The sequence below is a fragment of the Platalea leucorodia genome, assembly GCF_965183815.1.
Source record: "Platalea leucorodia genome assembly, chromosome: Z".
Taxonomy (NCBI): Eukaryota; Metazoa; Chordata; class Aves; order Pelecaniformes; family Threskiornithidae; genus Platalea; species Platalea leucorodia.
In genome coordinates this window covers 12,340,160-12,356,163 of record NC_138858.1, presented here as the reverse complement: position 1 = coordinate 12,356,163, position 16,004 = coordinate 12,340,160, and the positions used below count along the sequence as shown (strand labels likewise).

At 48.5% G+C, this 16,004-nt stretch overlaps 1 protein-coding gene across 2 annotated transcripts; it reads left to right on the top strand.

Moving 5' to 3' along the window:
* Positions 1-3,621: 3,621 nt before the first annotated feature.
* LOC309602212 (uncharacterized protein) lies at positions 3,622-15,767 on the top strand. Of its 2 annotated transcripts, XM_082335602.1 has the most exons (15): positions 3,622-3,665; positions 3,979-4,044; positions 4,327-4,446; positions 5,316-5,401; positions 5,649-5,696; positions 7,230-7,277; positions 7,464-7,555; positions 8,763-8,894; positions 9,248-9,360; positions 9,675-9,874; positions 11,913-12,002; positions 12,685-12,850; positions 13,185-13,493; positions 13,803-13,884; positions 15,013-15,767. In XM_082335602.1, exons 1-14 carry the CDS (start codon positions 3,645-3,647, stop codon positions 13,878-13,880), a joined length of 1,569 nt encoding a protein of 522 aa, XP_082191728.1. In that variant the 5' UTR covers positions 3,622-3,644; the 3' UTR covers positions 13,881-13,884; positions 15,013-15,767. The 2 variants fall into 2 exon arrangements, with proteins under 2 accessions (XP_082191728.1, XP_082191727.1); XM_082335601.1 differs by lacking the exons at positions 13,803-13,884; positions 15,013-15,767 and having other exon boundaries at positions 13,185-13,723.
* The last annotated feature ends 237 nt before the right edge of the window (positions 15,768-16,004 follow it).

The following is a 16,004-nucleotide window of genomic DNA, read 5'->3' as shown; positions in this document are numbered from 1 at the left end:
GCAACCTTCTCTGCTGTGGCAGGGGAGCCACTGGGGCAGGGAAGGAAGAAGTAGAAGGGTCAAGCAGTGACCAAAGTTTGCAGAGCAGGGACACTTACACTCTGAGAAGTGTTCTTGCTTTAGGCACCAGCATCAGTGAGTGACCGGCTTATGGATGAGCATGCAGAACAGCAGTTTCATCCTGGGCCTCTGATGCCATGGGTCAGAGAGCCACGCTTCTGTCCTCTGTTCAGGGTGGGAAGGAAGATGTTCAGGGCTGTCTAGCCAAGTCTGTTGGGTGCTCCTACCTCTTTTTTCTCTGTTTCAGCACATTTTCCAGCTGGAGCAGGCTGCCTATAAGGAAGAAGAGCTGCCTTGGGAGACAATCACATTCAACAATAATGAACCTATTCTGGTGAGTGAGAGGACTGGCAGAAGAGAATTGCTCCATCCAGCCAACAGAGGAGTCATGCTGTCATGGGGAGAAAATGCACCTGGGAAGAACCTCTTCAAAGGGTGGTGTAGGTGAGAGTGGATGCCCTGTACTGCTTTAGATATCTGTAATGTGTCTCCTTTCCCTGCAGAATCTGCTCCTGGCCAAGCCGCTTGGACTTCTGTCTCTTCTGGATGAGCAGAGCGCATTCCCTCAGGTATGCATGAGACGGGGGCAGGGAAAATAGTGTAAAGGAATCTAGCAATAAATACCTGGGCTGCAAGAGAGAACTCTTATGTTGGAGCATGACTTTAAAGAGCAGGATGAGGCGAAGTGTTTCCATAGGTGACTGATGAGACAGGACAGCCAGATCAGGGACAGTCGAACAGTATTGGCATCCCTGTGGAGAGCCAGAGAGAGAGTACAGTATGAAACTGTTGCACAGCCAAGGCCACTTTCAACACTTTTGTTTGCTTCCATGTGCCCTGATCAGGTCTCTGTTGCATCCTTATTGTTTGATTATGAAATCTACTTTCTTGCAGGCAACTGATAAGACATTTGTGGATAAACTAAACAGCAGCTTCAAGGGGAATTTACACTATCAGCCAGGCCGAGGCCGTGTTTTGGGCTTCAGCATCATTCACTATGCTGGGAAAGTACGTACTGTTTGCAGGAAGAATGCTGTTATAATGTATGTGGGAGGGGGAAATGTGTTGCTTGACAAATAAGGCTTTGATATTAAGGAGTGTATGGCTTTGATATTAAGGAGTGTATGGTCCAACAATGATATAACAGAAGCGATGCGTTCCCAGGGAGTTGGGAGCTCTAGTCTTAGAATAGTCGGTTATAAAATAAAAGCCCTGCATCCACTGTGCAGCACCCAAGGAGAGTCTGATGGCTTCACCTTTACCTGTTGGGTTCCAGAGCATAGCAGTCACTATTTTATTGCAAGCACTGAGGAACACAGTGAGAGCAGCCAGGTGTTTTGAAAGTGGAGGCAATTATTTACACATTCAATGGTATCTAAGCAGCTTGGGGTTTAGGACTATGCATGTAACCTTACTGCCACTAGTTTTGAAAGTGTTGGCCCAAATATGTTGAATTGATTGGAGATAATTTTTGGAGCAGGAGCAGACATGACAATTCAGATTGTAATATGCAATTTCGTAATCTAATCTCACCATTGTTGACTAAGTGACATTCTTCATTACTGCAATTAACACCTAACATAGAAAGGAGAGTGCCAGGCTGCAGATGAGAAAGGAAGGGAGCAAGAGAAACAAGGGGATGTACGACAACAAGATGGAAGCCTATTCAAAGGGAATAGGGGGAGAGCAAGGAAAAGAGTGAAGCATAAACCAAAAGTAAATGAAACTTCATAATCAAGGAAAGGAGAACAAGAAAAGGTGGAGTGTTATGCTCCACTCCTGTGGTTCTAATGCCTCAGTGCCATCCGCAGGGTTTTGTTCCTCAGGATTTGCATACGAATGGAGTGCATATGCATTTACAAAATTCATGTGCGAGCCAGTGTACAGAATTCACATGCAAGCCAGTGTACATTCAGTTTAACAGTTGCTCCTGGCAAGCTGTGGAGGTGGCTTTCACAGCAAGCCCGTGAGCACTGCTGGCCTTAGTGACTTGCTGCCCTTTCCCCTAGGTGCAATATACTGCTGAGGGCTTTCTAGAGAAGAACAGAGACACCTTGCCAGCCAACGTCCGTGGGCTCTTCATCAACAGCATCACCCCCTTGCTCAGCGTGCTGTTCACAGGCAAGTCCCTCTGCTATGAAAGGGCATCCCACATGAATCAAGGCCCACCTTGGCAAGAGTTAAGTGTGGGGATGAGGCTCGTGTGCTAAGAATGTGTTTCACAGCTGGCAGCCGCAGGGAGGCTCTGGGAAGGCTGCAGCCTGGTGTGGGGCTGCTGGTATATACCGAGCTGTTGCAGCTGTTTGTTCCCCTCTGGAAAGCAAGGCAGGTTGTATCCTCGTCCAGAGAATTAGCCACTGCTCAGATGTCTTCCCTCAGATCAGATAGCCCGCCTTCTCCAGGGCTAGTGCAGGACTGTCTCCACTGGCCCTTTCCATGTGCTCTGTTCTTGTCTAGAAATGAAGTTGGACAAGGTCATAGCTTCTAGCTTTTCACACTGAAAATAGAGTGCTGTAAAGCCACAAGCAATGAGTAGAAATAATGCTTTTCAAACACATTTTGTTTTTCAGGTAGAACTTGTTAAAAAAACTCTGTGGTCGTGCATTATTTTTCTCCCACCACTACACTCCCTTTTTCCAGTTATTAACAAGCTCTCAGAGTCTCCAAGGCTTCTGTGAAAGTAAACATTTAAAGAAAAGTCAGGTGGATGCTTCCTTGGAATTTGTCTGGCTGAACAGAGTGCTTCTGGTGGAGAATTTTTTTTTTTGTCCTGTTCAGTCCATGCCACTTTCTGGGATTTACAAGTAACTGATGAATTTCATTTCTATTCTCCACTGTGTTTTTCAGCTCTTCTGCTCAGGAGTATCTTTCTTCATTACCACTTCCACACTGTTACTGAAGATACTTAGTCTAGTCCCAACTCTTTGAAAGTTCACGAAGAGCAGAGATAACCTATCCTCAGATTGGTTCTCCAGTCCTGGGCAGCCATCTCTAGGTGGCCCTGCTCAGCAAAGGGGTTGGCCCAGATGACCTCCAGAGGTCCTTTCCAACCTCACCCATTCTGTGATTCTGTGATCCACATGAGACCACTGCATCAACAGCGTGCAAGGCTGTCATTAGATCCTTCAGTAAATTCAACTTCCCTGAATTTTTCATCTTGTCACTGAATTAGTTTTAAGCTATCTGACTTTGTATAACCTCCTGTCTTGACTGCTGTAGGTGAGCTTCCTATTTGCTGTCCGTGCTTTACTTCTGCATCGTTACATGCCCATTGATGATATTTCTTTTGAAGGTCATATAGCATTGTTCAATAACCTGATTGCCTTGTCTTCTCAGTGGCAGAGAATAATATTGCCTGCATTGTATGCTTCATATATTTGCATTTTCTTCTCCCTTTCTTTAGCTCTTTCCTTGTATTTCCACATGGTGAAACATAACGTCCTGTCTGTGATTCAGTATTTGTAGGGCGACTTGTGTGTGAAGCGATGTTTGAATGTTTAGAGTCATGGTTGATTGTGAGCAAAGGTACAAAATTAACCATTGTCCCTGTTCTTCCAGCCACTATCTCCAGGACGGGGACGCTGATGCCTCACGTGAAAGCCAAGGTATTGCACTTCAGGTCCACATGGCAATTGATAAATGGTGGCACAGTTACCTGATATTTATTATTTGAGAAACTGGCTGAAAATGAGAGCAGACAGAAATTGGTTGAAAATAAGAGCAGACAGCAATCTGCTTGCAACAATTTCTCCTTTGTTTTTTACCGGGTTTTCTGCTTGCTTCTGCTGATATGTTTAACTTGTCTTCCCTCCCCTGAAATCCATTCTCTCTCCGTTTTGCCATCTGCCCAGCGGAGCTCTTTGGATGGCAATCAAGCACTTCTTCCAGGGGTGATCTTTTGTTTGGGTCTGTTTTCAGGTCGTGCCAGGAGCAGACAACAAGTTCAACAGCACACGAAAACAGTCTGCCGGAGCTCAGTTCCGGGTAAAGTATTGCTGCCCCGCACTGCCCCTTGGGATGAGTGCAGTGATATTTTAGTGAGAGCTTCCAGGCTGCTAAGTGTAGTTAAAGCACCCAGCACGTAGACGGGGGTTTTTCTGGGTGCCAAGCACAGCTGATCGTGGTGAGAGTGACCCGGTTGTTATCAGAGCCTCGGAAGTTGCTGTAGGGTGAGAAAATGGTTCTTGCTGCAGGATATTGCACACCGGGCTCCAGCAGTGCTTTGGCTTGCTGGACTGTTGATCTTTCTTTCTCTGTTCTCACCAGCATTCCCTGATGGTGCTCATGGAGAGGATGTATTCTGCCAACCCGCACTTTGTGCGCTGTATAAAGCCCAACAGCCAGAAGGAGCCAGGTGTGGTGGACAGCCAGGTGGTGCTGCTGCAGGTGAGGAAAAGCAGTGTCCTTTACAGGTGCTTCTGCCACGTCTCACTGCAGAGGGCAGACCCCACCAAAAGGCCGTGGAGATAGCCGGAAGCTGACTGGTCTGAGTCTCCCCTTGCAAGAGAAAGAGTAGGCACACTTTTTATGCATGTAAAGGTTCTGGGTAATTGCTTGTTTTTGTGACACAGACTGCTAGGTCCAGGTTTTGCAGTCTTAGTTCTCTCCCATTTCTTTTTCATGAATGCAATGAGATCTGCTTGTCAGGCCTGGATGGGGACTGGTACTGACAGTACTCCAGAAAAAATGATGCTTCCCAGAGGAAACTGTTCTCACCCGTCAGCCAAGGCAACTCTGAATAGGAGCCAAGACGGGATCACTTTGATAGGAGCTGACATGTGCTGATATGACTGTCTTTGGATATTGTGTCAGGTCTGAGATCCAGATGCTTTAAAGAATACTGAAAATGATCAGAAGAATTCAGAAATCTCTGTGGCCTGTTTAATATATATATAAGAGTGAATAGGATTAAGAGGGAAGTTCATCCGTGCCTCAGAGTACTTCTTTGTCCAGATTAGGAAGTAAACGGCTATCCTCCAAGAGACAGAGGCAAAGCAGTATGCATGGCTAGAAGGTGAAGTTCTTTCAGTCATTGGTTTTTATGGTTTCCAACTTTTAACTGAGAGTGGTTAATCATCACAGTTACAGGATGTGGTAAATTCGGTCTTTAACCAAGGAAACATTTTCAGAAGTAAACTTTTTCGTTTTGAACTAGAGAATTTTAGGGCTGAGCGAAGGCATTTCTGGCTGCAGAGGCAAAAACAGATGACCTGTTTCTGTTTGTTTCTCTGATCCTCTTTGTGGTGCTGCTTCAGCTCCGGTACAACGGACTGCTGGAGACAATCCGTATCCGAAGACATGGTTTCTCCTGGAGACCCTCGTTTGAGGAATTTGCTGAAAGGTTTGTTAAAACCTCTGAATGTTCCTTGTTAGATATTGTTAGGGAAACAACCCTGGTAACCAGATATGGGCAAGGAGTGAAACAGCCTTTTCAAAGTTTATGTGCCTAAGATCATGGGGTTGTTTGCTGTGGGAGGCTGAGTGGGAAAGACAGCGAGTTATTGTTGTTTGCTATGAGGGTGATATGGATCAGCTCAGCACATCAAGGATGTGGCTCTTACCTTGTTATATTGGTTTGTTTTTCACAGATATGGAATTCTTCTAGTTAAACCAGATGTTTCCCTCACTAAAGAAAGGTAGGAACTCTTACTTTGTTACGTGCAATCCAGTTTGTTCTTCAGAGACTTTTGCTCTCAGAGTAGCATAGCAAACTGAGTAAAAGGAACAAAGTGAGGAGGAATTTTGTGGTGATGGGGCACACAAATCCCTAGGCAAGGACAGTTACTGTTTAAAAAGCATTTGGTACAATGATGAATGAAATCTTTCTTGAATTGCTATGTAGCAATTCAATTCAATTACTGGAAAACCTTGCTATCCTGTGGAATGAGAACTGGCTAATGTACTCAATTTAGGGAGTCACAGTAATGGTCAAGGGTATCCACTGAACTCCGTATGGCAGGGACTCAGGCTTTTTGCTGATGGCCTCATGGGAGAAGAAGAAGATAAAGACAATGCTGAGCGAGCAGCCAGCACTGAATGTCTCCCAGGCTAGAGAGGATTTTTGTGGTCCAAGAATTTTTTATGTGTACAGGCATAATATACCCCCAGCACTTTCAGAACCTGACTGTTCCTTACACACATAAATGTCCCTCCAGCTCTTCAGTCTTACCCTGTCAGCTTTTTACTTCCTACATCTAGGGCAGCAGCTCCCCACCTCTTCTTTTCCACTTTCCCTATCCCTCCTTCCTGCCGTGGTCAATTGTGACTGGTAGTGAAAATGAAGTATGTAGGGCAGCCAGATGATTTTTTTTTTTTTTAATTAAGAAAAGGATATGAATGCTCTCCTGGAAAAGTTCTCTCCTGGCAGTAGCTTCTCCAGCCTTCGCAGAGCTTCCTTGAAGTTACTGATGACACTGAATTAATAAGAATTGCAAACCCAATTGAGACCCAAGTCAAGAGAGAATTTCATGGATGAGAGAAAGATGATGGCAGACAGGCAGCACAGTGCGTTTTCAGACAGAAAAATCGTAGGATGCTTTTGAGAAAAGAATTACATTGGATATGGATTCTGGCACAGCAGAAGTTGGCTGAGATAGAAGGAAAACCACTTCTGCTTTGCTATATGAGATACTAGCAAAAAGTGCCACTATGGTTTCACAGCCTGGATTTGCAAGCAGAGGGAGGAAGCTGTCTGTGTGGTGCAGCTGGAGTATTGCTTTCAATTCCAAGTGTTGCTGAATCTTTCTGAGTGACCCAGATTTTATCACTAGAGTCTGCAAAATGAAACTGGAATTGGAAAACAGACTTTCTTCTGGAAGTCTTGCTTTGCCAACCTTGCAACTTGTGTGCTCCAAAGAGCTTAGAAATGAAATGAGGGAAGACAGTTCTGAGAAGAAAATAGGCTCTGCAGAATTGCCTCCCAGGGAGCTGAAGGAAATCTGCCTCTAGGAAACCCATTGCTGATGTTCCTGAATGTGATCCTAGCTGTACCTCAAGGAGCACTACAGATTGACAGCCAGTTACTGAATGTGATTGGGTGACAGGGAACAGAGAATGTAATGCAGAATCATTGAGGCATTTTCTTCCTCTTTATGCACCTAAAACCACTGGCTGCGTGGTGCTCACTTTGGGTGGAAAATGATTTATTTCACTTTTTTCCTCTCTTTCAGCTGCTTGGAGATACTGCAAAGTACAGAGCTGACAGGCTGGCTGTGTGGGTAGGTGTGGATCACTGTTGCTGGGAATGAGGGGCCTGAACTGCAGAGACTTTATACATGTAGACTGTTGTCTGGTTCTCTTCAGGGAGAACTTTGTGGCTGTAGGAAGGGTCTGTCCAAAGGATGGTGGGATGCAAGTTTAGACAAACTGTTTCTCACTGCTTCTTTCTCTCCCCAACTTCACAGGAAGACACGACTTTTCTTTAAATATTGGCACCAGGAACAGCTGGCAAAGTATGTGGAGCGACTGGAAAGAGCAGCAGTTGTCATACAGAAAGGTGAGCACTGGGGCAGCAGAGTCCCTCGACTTATCTCAGACCAGGGCAAGGAAAAACTTTTCTCCAGTCCCTGCTCCACCATTGCACCTTTGCAGATGACAGAAAGGCAGGCCAGGCGCCATCTCCATGTCAAGGCCCTGTGCAGTCAGAGTGCTTGTTGCAGGTGCCCACCTCCTCAGTGCTCATCCTCAATCAGGGAAAGCACGTGTGCAGGACAACTGAGCTGAGCAGGAGAGCATATGATTTGGCTGCGTCCCGAGATCTGGGTAACTGTCCTCTGGAGTGAGGGCTTGTTTGTGAGTGGTGTTGAACTGAGGAGAGGGAGAGGAGTGAAGCAGATCTCATTCCTGCTTTCAGAGACAGGCAGAAGGGGATGAAGTTTAGTTTTGGTGTGGTTTTTTTCTTTCCTTTCCAGGTAGCGTCTGCTCTGGCAGCCTGTTTCTCCAGAGTAGGCACTGTGGGCAGTTTGGTACTTCCCTCTGCACAGGCTCCATGAGGACTGTGCAGCCAGGAGGAGGAGGCTGTCACCCTGCCTGGTCCCTCTCTGTTGTACTTCTCTTCTGTATGGGTTGTTGCACTGCTGAAGCGTCTGAGCAACTTCCATCTATGCACTGTACAGTATGACAAACATCAGACTGTCACATGCTGTGCCTTGTCCTCATCCACGGGGAAGATGTGTGGGTAGTGGGAAATGAGAGAGTGTGGCTTTCAGTTCATGTGCTTTAGTACCTGGTAGAGTAGGTGGGATAATGCAATGTCTCTAAAGCTCCTGATGAACCCTGTGATGGCTGCTTGTGGGAAAGGTTGTCCTGTGGGCCACCAAGGAAATCCTGTGTCCTGCACAGAACAGCTTTGCTCTTACTAAGTAGTGTCTGAAGGGTACTGGGAAGATAGATGGTTAACAGAGGCCCTTCTGTGAGACTTTTTGTTTTTTAGGTATCCTGTGCCTTGGCATTAGAGATGAGAGCTTAGATCTGTAATTTGATTTTTTTTAAGTCCATGATCTGGCAGCTTAGAGAGTAGAAGACAGTTCTCATGTAGTTTTGACTGCCTGCTCAAGTTGAGTCTGCATTGCTTTTTATTAATGTCATTGGAGTGTTGAGGGCTTTGCACTTGGTGAAGGAATATCACCGAATACCCTTCCCCCGGGCAGTGACAAAGACATGATGAGCATTTTTTTGTCTAACCACAGCTTTTATCTGAACAGTTTTCAGGGGATTCAGATACAGGAAGAGTTACCTAAAACTTGTGGCTGAGCTGAGAGCTCAAGCGCAGCGGCTACAGGAGGAGGCAGAGAGAGAAAGAAGCCGGCAGCTGGCAGCAGAAGCAGAGGCCCAGAGTGAGTTCTCCCACTCCCACTGCCCCTGTGCGTGGCCACTCGTGCCATGATCACCTTGAAGTGCTGTAAGCTCCAGGTGACGATGGCCTGTCCTCATCTCTCCTGGGGCTGGGGGCTCCACCGATGCGGTGGGCAGGGAGGTACCGACATTTCTGCCATTTGAGAGCGCGGCTTTCTCCATGGGGAGCAGCGTGGTGAAGGTCGTTTGCCTGGCTGTGTTGGGAGGAGTGCCAAGCTGTGTCTTTCCCACACACTCCATGCAGCAGAGCCTGTCCCTCTCCTGGGCACATGGAGGATGGATCTCATGGATTTTTGGATGCTAGATTTCATCTACTTCTTTCCTCCTGTTGCAGAAAGAATCTCCCTTCCGGTCCCCATGCCACGAAGGAGGCACCCTCAGCCTTGTCCCCATCCTGTTAAGCCACCGCAGCCACCAGTTCCACGGCCACGCAGCAAACTAACAGAGGTAGCGATATTGGCTCTGCGTGGGGCTCCTTAGCTGGGTGTGCTGGTTCCCTGCTCCCTTCATCTTCCGCATGCATGTGGTCCCAGGAGAACATTGTCATTCTTGTTATGACAAGTGAGACAGTCCTTTCCTACTGCGGTTAGTTAAAAAGCGTGGTCAGGACCTTTGAGGAACTGAAAGCAGCGTTTGATAGTTTGCAACTGGTCTTGTCTTAAGGGACTCAGGAATGGGATCACTACCAAAGTGATCCCTTCAAAGGTCCCCTGCCATTGACCTTGCTTTCACGCCTGCTTTCCCCCTCTCTCCACTTTCAGTCCACTCCTTTTGATAACTTCTTGGACCCTTCTGCGCCTCGCCCTGTTCTGAGGACAGAGGAACAGACTGGAGAAGAGGCAGAAATGAGGAAACTCAAGAGAGGAGCAACTCTCCGCTGGTTCAAAGAGACGCAAGCCCAGAAGGTCATGCAGGATGATGGGGCCTTTCCAAGCTGGCTGCATGGGATGATCAGCCGGAGGTGGGTATGCTGGACAGTGGCCGCAGCTTGGGCTGTGGCAGGCAGGCAGGCAGAAGCTGCTGTGTCCTTAGGAGGACTGCAGAGGTTGGATTTGCCAGGATTTGCCTCCTTAAGGAATGGGAGTGACCTGCATAACCTTTCACTTTTAGGCTGTGAGCTTCAAACCCTTCAGGGGAAGCTTGGAGCTCCCCGTCACAGGATGCAAATGCTGAAACTTTACATGGGTCCAGGGAAAGACTGTGGAAACTCATAGGAAACAAGTCCACTGTGGGTTCCTAAATATAGGTCCTGTGCAGGGAAGGGAGACTTGGAAAGTACTTGGAGAGGAAATATATGCATGCGTTTACCCTGTTGTGGACCGTTTGCAGAGACGTGATATGGAATGAAGATGGACTTTTGGTCTGACTCATTATGACTGTTCTCATATCTCTCAGTTTAGGTCAGGAGGAAATACCACTTTACAGCAAGAGAACACAGAATAAAGTGTACATTTATTTTAAAAAAGTATTAAGAGGAGCTTTAGTGAGTACCCAATAGCAAGATTCCCCCAAAGCCCCCAGAGACAGGAAAAGGAAGGCTTTTTGTTGATACCTCTGCCCATCTAAGGAGAGTGCAGCATAGGTGGAATTTGCATCCCTTTAGGCTGGGAGAGACATCCACAAAGCCCTGCCTTCTTATGGAGTTGTTTATGAGACGCTGAACTCTCAAGCTTTTTTCGGAAAACCTTTATTTAAATGCTTGAAATTTTGCTACTGGGTATGCCTCGCACTTCACTGTCTTGGCTGAGCCAAGCATTACTTTCCAAGCAGTGTGATAATCAGAGAAATGCTGATTATGCCAGTGATCAGATAGGAGCAAGACAGTGGGGTTAGCAGGTAGACATCAGAATTTCTGGCTATAGTCTCCCCTGTGTGCAAATTAATCTATGGTGCCGCATGCTTGCTAACTGCCAGTGTCCCTTATTTGGTGGGACTTGTGTGTGGGCATTGCTGCCAAGCGCGCCTGTCACTCGAACACCCTTATCATCTTGTTCCAGTTTGCAACTTTTTTTCTATTAAAGCTGCAAGTCTCCTTCAGTCTTACTAGATCTCTTATCAGTGTGAACATTACTCAGAGACATGATACAGCATGTTAGCTTAGTAAAGAACACTACAGTAGCTGACAACTCCCTGGTAGCTGCATTTTTTTTCTTTTTTAAGGTAATTAACAAAGGCCCCACCTGCATTAATGCTTTTGTCCACAGATCCAAGAATGCAGGAGAGGAACTAACACCTGGAAGACAAAACTGTCTGAATTCGAATATAGGCTATCCATCAGCACTTCACAATGAAGGACATAGCAGATCCTTCCCAAAGACACTGAAGATTAGATACTTTTGAAGTGGTGCTTCCTGTTGCTGGATTTAAGTCTCCATACAGCAGTGTAAGCTCAGCCTCATGTAAGAGAGCAGACAGAGCAATCCCAGACTGCACTGGTGATCTGCAGTCAGCTTTAGCCTGGAGCAGGGCACGTGACAAGCACAAAGCGGTGCTTTGTCTATTGGGCAGAGAGGGGGAAAACCTCCTTCCAGTAGGAAGTTTAGAGAACCAGACTGGTATAATCCAAGTTGGTGTTTTTCCAAGGCACTGGGCTTACCTTGTGCTGAGCACCACTACCCCACAGCATCGTCGCTTCTTCTGTCAGCCCTGGAGCGTAGGAAATGCATATGTGCACAGCCTCCTCATCTCAGCAATGCTTTGTAATGTGCTCTGTGCTGGAAGGCAGCTGTTGCTGTTGCACTAGTCAGACTGCTGGAGCAGGTTTGGAGCAGCCCTGCTTGGAGAGGCTTTGGCTGAGAGCATTATGCTTCCTCAGCCTGCTAACGCCTCCTTGCACGAGCAAGCTTGAGTCTGGAAACCTCTGTCTAGGAACACATGGGGCAGATGCCGGCCTCCCTGTGGACTGGGAGTACTGCCATGGCAGCACGTGAGATAGGATGGGAATTCCTGCACAGAGGCAGCTGCTCACTGTCCACTGAAAAACTCTTTCCTGCTTCCAGGGAAGCTGAAAACTTGCTGATTGACAAGCCTTTGGGTTGCTTCCTCATTCGGATCAGCCAGAGCCGACCAGGCTACACCTTGACATACAGGTAGGTAATAACCCTTGCAGAGAAGGAAAAAGAAGGTCCTAAACTGAGCAATGCATGGCTGGAGGAGTTAACCTCCTCCACAGAGGAGTCCAGTGAGGATGATGCTCAGCCTCTCCTGTCGCGGGTCCCTCAGACAGTTTGGAGTAGCAGACAGGACACTGCGGAGTCTGTCTCTTGCCAAAAAATAGATCTACTTGTGGGTGGGGTGCTGCGCCTCCAAGAGTGCAGGTCCTGCTTGGGCTGTGCTATATGGCTGAGTGGGCAAACCAGGTTGGAAGAACACTGACTGGAGTCTAGAGGAGATGAGTGCAGAGGAGGGTCTGAGGAGAGGCAATCAGAGTGCTGCAAGGGCATGGTCTTTGTACAGCCTGAGGCAAAGGGTAGGGCAGAGTTGTAATGTGGACAACAAGCATGGGAGGTGGTACAGTCTGCTGGGGTTTGGATCTGGCTGCTGGGGTTCTCCTGTCACTGACATTGTGGAAATTCCTGCTCCTCCAGCACCTACTAGCACAGTGTGTGACACTCCAGCATGGAGCATCTCCTGCATTTTTGTGATATTTGTTACTGTGGCTCCTGATCACATCTGGCCTCTTAAGACAACAAGTGCAGAAAGCAATGACTGGGTCCTGGAGAGACGTTGCGGCCCCGTGCCATGACTATTTCTGTCTGTCCATCTCCCCAGGGGTGAAGGCCGCTGCAGACACTATATGATTGAGATGCAGCCCAATGCACGCTATGTCATCCTCGGGGAAGACCGGGCTCACGCCTCGCTCACCGAACTGGTTCGGTATCACCAGACTGTGGGCATCCAGCCCTTCATGGAGATACTGACTGTTCCCTGTGGGCAGGTGAATGTCAAGGGTCTGCGGCCAGAAAAGGTGATGGGGCATGGGCTGTGCCCTGAGCAGACAGAGCCACTGCGGCAGCATCTCTCTTTTGTGTTCCTGTTGTGGGTATCCCCTTCTGGCCAAGCAGCTTGGCCTCTTCTGCATGCACCGGGAAATGCCACTAGCTGGGCACTGGGGAGTCCTGGGGTGGGGGAGAAGCCCTGGCAGGTGAATGACATGCCCCTGCTCCCTGAATGTCAGCAGTGGTCACAGCTGGGTATTCCTCTTTGTTGTGCTGTTTGGGGTGTGTGGAGGGTCTGCAAGCCACTGCTGAATCCACTCCTCCCTCCCTCAGAAAAGTAGTGAGAGTTTGGATTATGAAGATCTGGAGTGCCTCAGGCTGGGTGCACCAGCAGCCGAGGGGGAGACCCCTCCAGAGCAGCAGCCCTGCCCCTCCACGTCTTCCATCAGCAGACCTGCTCTGCGCTCAGGAGCAGCCGCGGTTCTCAGACACGTGTGGTTCAGGAGGACCGAGAACTGCCAAAACGAACAGAGCCTGGACAAGAGTAGGACAAAGCCAAGCTCAGGCAAGGAGAGAGGCAGCCAACGAGCCTTCCCTCGCCTCCACTCTTCCATACGCCTGGCAATGCAGGAAATCCAGCAGGTGAGCTGGGGCATATCCTCTGCCAAACCTTGCCACCACAGCCACTCTGGGAGACATGGAGCTGCCCTACCCAGGGGCAGGAGAGGGGAGGCTTCCACAAACAGCACTCGGTTTCCTAGCTCCTGGGTCACAGGTTTTATTTGGTGGTCTTGGGTCAAGACTGTGTTCCTTGGAAGTGCTGGGCTAGGGGAGGCCCTGGGAGAGGCTCGCTGAGATGCCCAAAGAAAAGTCCACAACAGAAGGAGCTGTGATGTGGCCAGCATCCCAGTCGCTGCTCCCCTAATGCTGTCTCTCTGCTTCTCACTGCAGTTCTCTTCCACTCCCTTGAGCACCTCTGAACGGAGCTGCCATCAAGCTCTCAGCATTAAGGATGTAAAGCCCAAGTGACACGGTAAGAGGAGACAGCACACAGGAGGGCAGACAGCAATTGCAGCTTCCCCGGGAAATGGAGGAGCAACGGGGCTTTTCCCTTCCTGCTCCACCTGGCACATCTCTTGGCCACCAACTACCTAGAAACAGAGCAGGAAAAATGGGGCAGTGACCAGCTTCCATTCCGGGACTGCAAAGAGACCAGGAAAAATGGGAAAAATCGGTATAAAGTTGGGTTCCCAGCACCCGTGGTGCACAGTCTGCTTGCAGTACAATAACAAGGCTGCTGGAGGGAGCTCACAGTTTGTTAGAGGCCTGGGGCTGGAAGGACGAGTGCTATCGGAAAGCGTATCTGCACACTACAGTAGTCAGCTGCAGTGGCTTAATGTTGTGGAGAGAGGCACGTATCAGAAGTGGGTGCTGGGCAGAGAACCCTGGGGGGTAGCAGAGGCAATGAGCCAAAGGCAAGGCTGAGAACATAAGAACAGTCTGTGAGGACTTTAAACAAGGTCTCAGCAGCTGGAAACAGCTGGTTACTGAGGCTGTAATATACTGGGTGGGTTACAGGAGTATATGGAGTGGGCCAGGAAGGGCCATCTGACACAGCTGGCTCTGCCCAGTGCATTAATTGTCTGAAGCATCTGGTGGATGAGCAGCTCCCCCGTGCAGAGAGTGGGTAAATCCCTGTCCTATTCAGTTGCTGAAGGCAGAAGGAAGCAGTAGTGCTGTTGTACACCTCTGGAAAAATCTGGATTTGTGTCAGCTAGGAGTGGAGAGGGATCAGAAGACCATGCTGTTGGCTGCAGACCCACTGTGGGGCTTGCAGCCTTGTGCCAGGATTGCCGAGTTCCCTGCATGGTTCTCCTCCCAGGAATTTGTGTTGGAGCAAAGCTGTTTAGCTGGGGCCTGTCTTGTCTTCCTCTTGATGGGTGAGAAAATACTCTCCCTGAAGCGTTTGACTCAACTGCTTCATTCCTGTACGTGGGTCTTCATATACCCAGGGGATGCTCCTTGTGTCTGAGGTTAGGCAGAAGAAGGACAAAACGTGTGGGATCTGCATAGATGACTGCAAGTGTGTCGTACTGGGATTGCTGAGTGGAGCCCTCTTTTTATGTCTTCCACTGAGTTGTGTGTCTTGACTTTCTTGCAGGTCAAAGTGGCTCAGCCCTATCCTCTTCCAGTGCTGCCTAACTGGGTGAACATATCCAGACATACAGCAGCCTTTTTTCTCCTTTTTTTTTTCTTTTTGCTGCACCCAGCTGGCCCTGTGCCTTTAGACAGGGCTGCTGCAGAAATGAACTTTCATCTGCACTCAGCCGGTCTCGGTGGCTGAGACTGCAGTATCTGGACCAGTCTCATCCTGGCAGAGGGGAGAGGATGGGAGCAGTCACAGACTGCACAGATCCACAGTGCCTGACAGTCTGCGTGTCGATACTTCAGCGTGCGTGGAGACCCCTCGCCGCGCACCGTTAATAGTCACAAACTGGGTATCTCCCAACAACGTGTTCTCTCACAGATACCTGTACTGATTTCCTACCTGTTTCTTTTCAAATCCTCTGTTTTGGTCCTGTGTATCTGCTGCTCTGGGTGCCCAGGGAAGCTGGGCTTGGGCTTGGGAAGTAAGGAATGAGACTGGTGTGTCCTTTTTGCTGAGCGCAGGAGCACTTGAACAGGAGCTGAAACAAGGGGCAAGAAGATCTTTCTGCAGAGGGAATTTTCCTGCCCATGCATCAGTGTGCTGGCACGCTGCTCCTAGTCCTTAGCCAGAGCTCAAGTCAGGGAGTCGCTGATGAAACCCTCTTGTTCATCCTGGTTGGAATCACTGCGAGTCCAGGCTGGACAACATCCTACCACATCCTATCTACACTGAGGGTAGAGGCCTTGCAACATACAGGACCACGCTACTTGTTATGTATTTTCTACCTCTTAAAATAAATTTCTTCCTATTAAAGGAGAAGATCAGCATTTTCTTTGTTTCTGTTACCTGCAGTCAGTTCAGCCACAGACTGGAAACGGAGAACGGCTAATGCCTCTGAGGGTAGACACAGGATCATGTGAAGTTTCTCAGTGGAGAAGCTGAAGGCTCATGGGCCAGTAATCCTGGTGTACAACTGCCACCCGTAGTAGTGCTCTTCTCCCACG